General features: G+C 36.9%; 1 protein-coding gene across 4 annotated transcripts; it reads right to left on the bottom strand.

The window, feature by feature from the left end:
• Positions 1 to 446: 446 nt before the first annotated feature.
• SCAR2 (SCAR homolog 2) lies at positions 447 to 9058 on the bottom strand. 4 transcript variants are annotated; one of them, XM_082891197.1, is made up of 10 exons: positions 8528 to 9057; positions 7149 to 7312; positions 5925 to 6048; positions 5692 to 5821; positions 5113 to 5180; positions 4274 to 5029; positions 1708 to 4147; positions 1525 to 1611; positions 1328 to 1432; positions 447 to 962 (listed from the first exon to the last, which is right to left on the bottom strand). In XM_082891197.1, exons 1-10 carry the CDS (start codon positions 8680 to 8682, stop codon positions 909 to 911), a joined length of 4083 nt encoding a protein of 1360 aa, XP_082747323.1. In that variant the 5' UTR covers positions 8683 to 9057; the 3' UTR covers positions 447 to 908. The 4 variants fall into 4 exon arrangements, with proteins under 4 accessions (XP_082747323.1, XP_082747324.1, XP_028080008.2 ...); XM_082891198.1 differs by having other exon boundaries at positions 7195 to 7312; positions 8528 to 8940; XM_028224207.2 differs by having other exon boundaries at positions 1708 to 5029; positions 8528 to 9058.
• Positions 9059 to 9751: the final 693 nt, after the last annotated feature.

Genomic DNA, 9751 nt, shown 5'->3' with positions numbered 1-9751 from the left:
AATAAATAACAATAAAAATTAATATCATAATATATATATTGTCTAATTGGTAAAAATATTCTTAATAAAATCTAAGAAGTGAAGTTCGAACCTTACTCACACCTTTGAATAATAATTTTTTATTTTAACATATAAAAAATTATCACGTGACAAAAAAGAAGCCACCAAACACTTTAACACAATATCGAATGCTCACATATATAGTAGTATAGTAATTTATAAATAGATAGATAGATAGATGAATCCTTTCAAAAATTCAAAATCCAAACACATTATAGTGATTAGATGCAAACAACCCTAGAACTACTACAAAACAAAAAGAAGAAAGAAAGAAGAAAAAAAATTATATATATATCTAAATATATATGCAAAGAAGCAACAAATAGGCCTGATCATGGACTCTAGTAGAACACACATCCAATCAGGGTAATCTATTCAAGAGACAATTTTGCAAAAATATGATATAATCCAAGTTACAACAGCAATGGTAAACTAGATACAAAAATACATTACTACATTACAAATCAATCAAATTATGTGTCACTCCGAATGCAATATATATACCCGCCAAAATCTACAAATAAATCAAATGACAGCGCACTTTTCACACGCATATGACGTACGTAACCCAACCTATCACAGTTTCTGTGGGCAGGACACGACCACTCACAATAACTATTGAGAAAGAGAAGAAATATCATACATGGGGATAGAGGCAAAGGAAAAGAAAACGGTGTAGCGCAATGATCTCCTATTCACAAGAAGAGAGGATAGATGCTCCGCCTCCAATTCATGGCAAAAACCATTGGGCCAAAGCCCTTAAAGAAGCGAGGAGCTTTAAGAATTACACCTCCGATACACTTCATGGCAATAATTTGAATGAGCACGCAGCCCTGGAAAATAATTTTTCAAGAATCACTCCAGCCATCAGCATCATCATCTTCATCACTTCCAGCCAATGCCTATATCACAAAATCATCAATTTCAATATCACAATGGAGCATATCTTAATATATGTGTGAATATATATATTTATACACTAGTGGTGGATGCAAACTTCATGCCTTTGCAATTATACATATAAATTTTTGGGCAGTTTGATAAATGAAGAAAGCTGTTTAACAGCTTTGAACAAGGAAAACTGTATAGCAGTTTTGGACAGTTTGATGAAGGAAAAAAAAAAATTTGTTTAGCAGTTATTTGAAGTGGAGGGCATTTTTGGAAAAAGGAAAACCGTGACAGGATTCACCCAAATGGAGTGTATACTTTATATAATAGCAAAAATAAATAAATAGATATATAGAAAGATATATATACATATAGATACCTGACGAATGGAATTTGCTTTCTCCAAAATGGCAGCAACTTTTAAATTGGTTTTAGGACCCTGAATGCAGGGCCTTGTCGCGGCTGCAGGTCTCAAGTTGAACGACTGACAACCAAAATCAAATTCCATCATCAGCACAAACAAACAATTTATGTAAACATAAAAAATTAAAATGGGTGGAAATTTTTTTACTTCACCTTGGTTCTTATTTGTTCCAGTAGTGAATCTCTTTCATCCTCCACCTGTCCCATCTGAGGCCTAACCCGTTGTGTCACCTTCCTCAACTGCATGATGACTCAAAGTCAAGAAAGCATGTACCATCTAAATCTTGAGCACATTATAAAAGCTAGGAAAGGTGAGATCTAAAAAACCATCATTACCTTGCTTTTGTCAACTGCAGCGACAGCATCAATGAGAGGATTTCGAGGCCAAGGAAGCTTCTTTTGCCGATTTCCATTTACCTTTCCATCTTCAAAAGTTGCAATTTGTCCCTCTGAAGTGGAAAAGATATGCTGGGGCCAATCATCCTGCATCACTGGTGGCGGAGAAGTTGTGTCTGGAGGATTTACCACTTTGCCCTCAGAAATTACAGAGGTCACGTCAAGCTTCTTGTCCTCTGAACTTGTTTGTGGTGCTGATTGATGCAGAGGCTGGATCGGGTTTTCCTGCAATGACCTGGGAAGATTTGTAGAACCTGTATCTTCAACATTGATCACTTGTGTGATTGGATTCAAAGTAGGTTGTTTTGTTCCTCCCTCGGAATCAAGGAAACCAAGTTGTGACCTCTCATTAAATATGGTAGGCAACGCTAAGAATGGGTTCGTGGATTGTGTTCTACCTGAAGTTCGGAAATCATTATCACTATTTCCATTGACCATGCTTGGCATTTGCAATGATAATGGAGTGGAATGACCATGCTCAGAATTCTCATCTTTTACAGGTGAGAGTGGTAAAAACAGGTTTGAAGGTTGGGTAATCTCTCCCTCTATTGGCAGATGACCCAATTGAGCTTTCTCATCAGCTGCAGATGGCAATATTTGTGGAGAAGGATCTAGATTATGTGGTACCAAATCTCTCTCGGGAGCTAAAGAAGCATGTTGAACCTTCCCTATCCTCCACTGCATCGGAGGAAGAGGTGGCAATGGAGGCATCCCATCCAAATTGGTTTTACATGATGGATCTGTGGCCTGCTCAGACACATCGAGCTGTGGTCGGGACTCTGATATTGAAGATTGACTTGGATGTGCCACAAAAAAATCAAATGAAGCATCAGTGTGTCCTTCCTGATCCATGTGATTTGGAGATTGTATCTGTGACACATGAAAAAACAGCTCCACACTTTCTTTACCTGAATGCAGAGATTCCACATCAAATCGATCAGCTTGTAACTCAACCTCTTGTTCCAAAGGAGTTCTTAGTTCAGGAACTTCCATATTTTGAATAACATTAATCTGCTGGGGAGATTTTGATTCTGAATCTTGGTCATTTTGACTTGAAGACAATGGGACTGTGTTTCCGGAGATTGCAACCATAGAGGAGTTGGGAACATTGTTGAGCAATTCTGGTTTGGAATCATCATAAGAGACTGTATTGGGCATAATAACAGAGTCCAAATCCGATGAAGCAACAGCCTGCTGATCCGCATCCTTTTCTGTACCAGCCTCTTGAAGACGATGCTGTGGAGAACATATCTCGTCGATTTCCAATCCATTCCGATGTAAATCCTGAAGAATAGAAACAGATTCTTCTTGCAACTTTGCACAACTTGTGGATAAAGATTTGCCATCATCTTCATTATCATCATAATGGGCGTCAGCCATGGTAGTAGCCACAATCATTGGTTCTGAATGAATGGTTTCTGTTACCACATCATCTAGACGCACATGAACCTCAGGATCTGATGGATGATCTGGAGAGTTATGGAAATCAGATGGCGATTTAAGGTCAGCATCGTCCCTTCCAACCATACCATTATCAGAGGAAAATCCACAGAATTCCTCGCCATATGCCCCATTAAAATCCCTATAAATATTTCTCTCTCTAGAATATGAAAAACCAACTTCTGAATCTGGTTCAAGCGGCGGACCATTTTCTATTATTTCTGGGAACTGCTGCTTTGCAAAGTCACCAGCCTGTGGACTATTATCTACTGCTGAAGTTGAGCTAATAGCTATCTCCCCAAACAATGGAGAACCATCCACTTCAGAAACTATGTCATCGTGCTTTACATCTGGATCACAAGTTTCTAGTTCTGGCAAGGCTGAATCAAGTGGCTGCTCTTCTGTACATGATGCAACTGAATGTGGTGAGTCAATCTGAATGTCGACCGAAATTTTCGTACATTCATCTTCTGTGCATTCTTCCCGAAGGACATCATCTAACAAATTTTCACTGCTTTGCTTTGCAAGAGACGGCTCCAAGGTGTTTGAAAGATGCAGTGAAGCATCAGATGAAATCTGTGGATCCTCGTCATCAAACTCATACACAGGATGGTTTTCAGCAGACAACTCAGGAAGGAAATCATCTCTTGTTTGGGATGGAACATCAGAGAAATTAGATATGCAAGGTACATTATCACCCATATGAGTCGTATTTTCTTCAGGAATAATATCTCCAGCATTACGCTCATTGCAGTCGAACGATGTTGCATCCAATTCCAGTCCCACTGATGTAGGAGCAGAATCAGCAAGGCATGAATTAGAAGTTGGCTCTTCCAATTCAGGCCTGTAACTCAGCATCTCGACATTATCAATGCAAACACCATCGCAAATTGTGTGCTCTAGAAGTTGGGTTGATGGACTCTCCCCATTGACAGAGCACCTGTCAGACGACATATTAACAATATCAGCTTCACAAATTTCAGTAGATGAAAGAGCTATAACTGACACATCACCATCAGATGGGGAATTCTCAACCAAATTGCTTAGAGAATCAGAATATGAAAACCTAAATATTTCTTTTCCGGAGGAGACGTTTCCATCATCTGTCGCAGTTGAGTTTCCTATTGACTGCGAATCTGAAAAAAGAGCTTGAAAGTCCTGCTGTTCTTCACTTGCATCAGAATGCATTCCATGATTTTTAATATTCAAGAAGCGCCGAACATTCTTAGCCCTAGACTCAGCATCTGTTTCCATCTCTGAATCCATGCTAGCAAGGGCATCCATGTAATTCTCTACCTCACTTGCAATATCATCAGATTGGTAACCATCTGCACTGCCTTCTATTGTCCTTTCCCCATCAACCATTATTTCCTTTTGATCTACCTCTTGATGAAGTGTAGACAGATCACTATCTGCTTCAGAATTAGGGTTCAGTTGGGGTACTTCTACAATTCCATAGTTGAACACCTCACTCAACTCATCCATGGATAAGTTTTGTCCAGTCTGATCTGCATCAGGAGATGAACATGGGCTATGCTCCCTCTGCGGTGATTCGTTTTCAGGATTCATTGTACTGATTTCAAGTATTTCAATCCCTGATTCACCAGGAATATTGGATGGTAATCTCAAGGGCGATGAGTTACCAAAACTTTCAGAAAAGACATTATGATCTCGTGTAGGAGTCTTCAAGAATTTCTCCATATAACTTTTCCCAGTTTTTGAGTCAAATGGAAATCCATTCAGCTTTCTCTTCAGTTTCACACGATTTGCAGGGTCAACAACATGATTCTCAACACTCTCCTCCAAAAATAACTGATGCAATCTGCATATCATGCAATATGAGTCAGTAATCGGTAAAATAATCAGAGGAAATCTCATGCACCATTATGAAATCAAAGGTCTCACTTGGTCTTGGCATGTGATGTAGGCAGAACTTCTGGGGTTTCTCCATTCCTCCAGCGTGACCCTTTCTTCTGCCAAAAATAAAGAATAAACATAAATGTTAAACTTTGTTAAAGATTTCAACGTGACACACACCCACAAACCCCAGTTGCAAGTTGCATTGACCAAAAGGGGAATGAGCTGATTGCCAAATCCATAAGTTTTTAATTCCCAAAAGTAACACTATAGTTGTAAAACTAATCATGACCAAAAAGTAAAAAAGAACTGAATTGAATATTTTAAATGTTGCAGAATTGGTATTTCAACTGATGGTCAATACAGAGAAAAATAAATAAATAACGCCCAATTAGTAAACATTAATGGTCAATACAGAGAAATGGGAAAAAATGTGCTTCTCATAATGCAGAATTGAGAACCACATAACACCAGATATTAATGTGAATGCATGTGTTCTCATGTGCAAGTGTTTTCACACATGCAGACAGGGCATAGACAGCAGATTTGAATAAGAAACAAATCAATCATTCTGGGTCTTTAATAACACAATGTGAAGCAAAAGTAGCATTATTCTCATTGATTCACCTTTGCTTTGCGGGTTTTCTTTTCCCTCTGAACTTCTGCATTCATCATTCTCGCGGATGACGAGTCCACCTTAAAGAATGACGGATCAGTGTAGCGCTTCAAACATGCACCCGCTCCCGCAACATCAAACCTGTTAGAAGCCATGTAAATTTAGTAAGATTTTCAATCCATAATTGGGATATACTGTTACTAACTGTGAAACAGCTCCAGTAAACCGTGTCAAAAAGTCATACTTGTCTAGGAGGAATAACCGAGGTGGACCCCGACATTCTTCATAAGAGTCCATAACAAATCGAGGTAGATCTTCCTGCGTGATCAGATTCTGGCCCATACGCTGATTAGGATGCCAGTCAACACCTGCAAACATCCATATTACCATGACCTCTGTTGTGTAATATAGAACCATTTTTTGTTGGAGTCTAGAAAAGAGAGTGCTCTTCAGTAGACTCACTCAATATTCTCAAAGAATAAGTTTCAATGATAGATATATCCTATGTTACACGGACGCGGGTATGGGTATCGGGTGCGGGTGCGGGTGCGGGTGCGTATCTAGGGGACGGACACTTCAAAATTAAAAATTAAAAATACGTGGATATGTATCTAAATTTGGATACAGGTACGGAGATACGTGAAATATATATATATATATATATATATATATATATTTTAAATATAGTTATTAAGATGAGTTATATTATATAACTAACAAATAATTATTTTACATATATGTGTTTATTTATTTTTATTAATATATATAAGTTTATATTATCTTATAAATATATTATATGTCATACAATAATTATTATATAATATATAATAATAATTGTTATTATTATAATTATTATAATAATAGTTATTAACTATTATTATTTTATATAGATATATACGAATGGATATAGATGTTAATCAAGAGACAGGGATGTCAATCAGTAAAGTCAAGGATAAAACGAGAGAGAGAGAGGGAGAGAAGCGAAGCAAAGTGATCGATCGATCGTGATTGCGATCGCGAGGGAGAGAGAGAAAGCGAGAGAGAGAGAGTCGTCCGGGGGTGTTCGACTGTTCAATCGACTGATGATGGAGCTTCGATCTTTGACTGGATCGACCGGATGGAGCTTCGACTGGAAGTCATCGATCTTCGACTTCCACTGGATCGATTTCAACCAAGTTCTCTCTTGCTCTCTCCTCTTTCATTTCTTTTGCTGTCTATTAAGAGCCGTGTCCGAGAGAGAAAAGCCGAATCTGACACAGATCCCACACCCGCACCCGTGTCGTGTCGTGTCGGCACAGGTACTTCGCCCCAAAGTGCCGAGTTTGTGTAACACAGGATATATCCATAGTGTAACGCTAGGCAGTTTCATCAATAGAAAGGTAGAATCCTAATAACTAACCAAATTGAGGTTGCCCCCAAGGACACAAGATTTTCAAATTCAGCAGCTGTTTTAGGAGAGTAATCTAACCAGTATTGTAAAAGAATAATGAGTGACTGGTTTGGGAGAGAAATGCCTTCTCGATAGAGGGGAATTCTGCCTCAAGCTGTTGGACACGAACCATTAAACCATGGCCTCTTGCAGCAGTAGCCATCACTTGTTCATGCAAGTCATGAAATATCTCAGCAGCAAACCTTCAGAAGTCACAATAAACAAGCAATCATGTAGAATTCTCATGTTAAAACTTCTAAAGATAAATACAAGAGGCTTGAATTGCAGCGGATCGTAAATCTGGGAAAACAAAATTAGGGTCACAACCAATTATTCCTCAAGAAGGACCAAACTTTTATGCTATAAGATTCTTGATGCAAAAATTTAAGACATCGTAGATGATTTACTTGCTTCCTCATAGCTGTATAACACAGATTTGGAAACGTAATAATGACAAGATATTTTTGCAACATATATTGTGGGAACAAAAATAATCAAAGTCTCATGCAATATTAGCATATTCTACAAATCACATTTCTCAAAAAATATTATGCAATAAATCCTGGAACATTTATGATACCGTGCTACAAAATCATGATTCCGTCATGGTGTTAGAAAGTATAATACTTCTTTTTTTTAGGCTATGTCAGTGAAGTGGGTCATCCAAGATCATGTGCCTATTAAATAAAAAAAAAAAAAGCACAAAGTCTACCTTTACAACTTGTTCACTTAAGGAGCAAGACAAGACTGGGATCTGGAGATTGCTTAGTAAACTCAATCTAACCAGCTAAGTAGGTTTAAAGTTCCTAACATCATCATCATTATAGACACTGTTATTATTGAAAACTACATGGGATAAATCTCATGAACTTCTTCACATGGGATAAATTACATGACAATGCAATGCCAGAATACGATTCATCAAAAACAGATTCTTGATTCCCACACATGAATCGAAAGATAATTCAACATAAATTCAGAGAATTTGCAATGTTAAATCTTTGAATGTATCCACAAATTCGATTCCTGTTAAATTTCTTATTCTTTAAGTTATTCAAATACAATACAAGAATGCAGGTCTCTGTATTATCCAATTTCTAATCTGGGTTTTATGGTTAGCTTCTCATGCCCATTTGTTTTTACGCAATCACCCAATTAGACAATAGCAAACAACTATTCCAATTCAATCTTTCATCTTCCATTACCCAATTTTAGAAATTCAGTCCAAGAACAGAAACCCAAAAACATCCAATTCCAACAGATCACAGACCCATTCCCCAAACAAATTCCCATTGGCAAACATTTCATTCACCGGAATTACACAAACATCATCAAAGAAACCCAAATCGAGGCCCTAATTACACAGAATTTTAGTTCAATTTTCAAAACGCGAGAGAGAGAGAGAGAGAGAGACTGACTCAGCTAAGTCGCCGAGCTGGCGCAAGACGCCGACGAGGCCAGCCATGGCGACACCTTCCAACAAAGCTTGGGGATCATCCTTATCTGCTGCTCTGTAGAGCTCTGGATCAGCCAAGCTGAACTCATTCCTTACCTGATACCGAGTTAATGGCATATTCTCCTACTCCGATCAATTACCAAAACCCTAATTCTTCAGCTAAATTTAAACTACTCCTCTCTCTCTCTCTCTCTCTCTACAACTCCCACACAACATTCCCACCATGAATAACCTGAAAATGTATATATGTATATTTATATACAAATATACTAATCATACAATACAAGTGTATACAGAGACCTAGAGAGAGAAAAGCACAGAGAATTTTGATTTTGGGTTGGGTTGGTGGGGGTTTCAATGAATAAACAGTGAGAGAGAGAGAGAGAATTTTGTATTTACAAATGATAAAACTGGGAGAATTTTGGAATGAAAAAGCTTAAAATACGCGGGTGCGTACAGAGCGCGCATCGTGGCGCATATTGTGGTCCCTCGTATGTTTTTTGATCATGCATCCCGCGTTATATAAACGTATGCTTTCTGGAATAAAATAAAATAAAATAAAAATAAGAGTAAATTACTTGGTAGATCTTAATAGTTGATTTTATTTTCATTAAGTTTTATTAAAAATAAAGTTTAATAAAACAATAATTAAAAATAATTTTTTATGTCAATTTTATATATGTCGTTAATAATTAATAATTAATAATTTTTTTATCACGATTTTTATAAATTATCCTTAAAAATTATAATTAATGACTTTTTTTTATGACGATTTTTTTAAATTGTCACTAAAAGTTAAGAATTAATGACTTTTTTGCAACGCTTTTTTAAAGTGTAACTAAAACTTATGATTAATAATATTTTTTGTGATAAAATTATCAAACAATTGCTAAAAATTACTAATTAGTGACGTTTTTTAATAAGTTTAACGAAAACATCATTAATTCATACAAACCCTATTAGACAATAAGTTAACATATTAGGTAATGAATCAATTAAACGTCAAAAAATACATTTTATCAATATATATATATATATATTAAGGCCTCATTTCAGAGCATGTGGTTTGAAAAATTACAGATACCCCCCTGAGGTTTGACAAAATTACAGATACCCCCCTGAGGTTTGAAAAATTACGAATTCCCCCCTGAATGCTATATTTGCATAAGAAATTAGGGGGTAATTT

Source organism: Camellia sinensis, chromosome 10 (assembly GCF_055761805.1).
Source record: "Camellia sinensis isolate YWXY chromosome 10, ASM5576180v1, whole genome shotgun sequence".
In the NCBI taxonomy this organism is placed as follows: Eukaryota; Viridiplantae; Streptophyta; class Magnoliopsida; order Ericales; family Theaceae; genus Camellia; species Camellia sinensis.
The sequence above is the reverse complement of the archived record's forward strand: the minus strand, read 5'-3'. Positions and strand labels throughout refer to the sequence as shown.

What these genes read in the sequence shown, in the direction of transcription:
- SCAR2 (XM_028224207.2), bottom strand. Translation starts at nt 8,682, where the DNA reads ATGCCATTAACTCGGTATCAGGTAAGGAATGAGTTCAGCTTGGCTGAT. An exon ending in CTGCAGTTGACAAAAGCAAG is followed by an intron (nt 1,612 to 1,707) that starts GTAATGATGGTT and finishes GTCATCATGCAG; the next exon opens with TTGAGGAAGGTGACACAACG. An exon ending in TGGAACAAATAAGAACCAAG is followed by an intron (nt 1,433 to 1,524) that starts GTGAAGTAAAAA and finishes TTTGGTTGTCAG; the next exon opens with TCGTTCAACTTGAGACCTGC.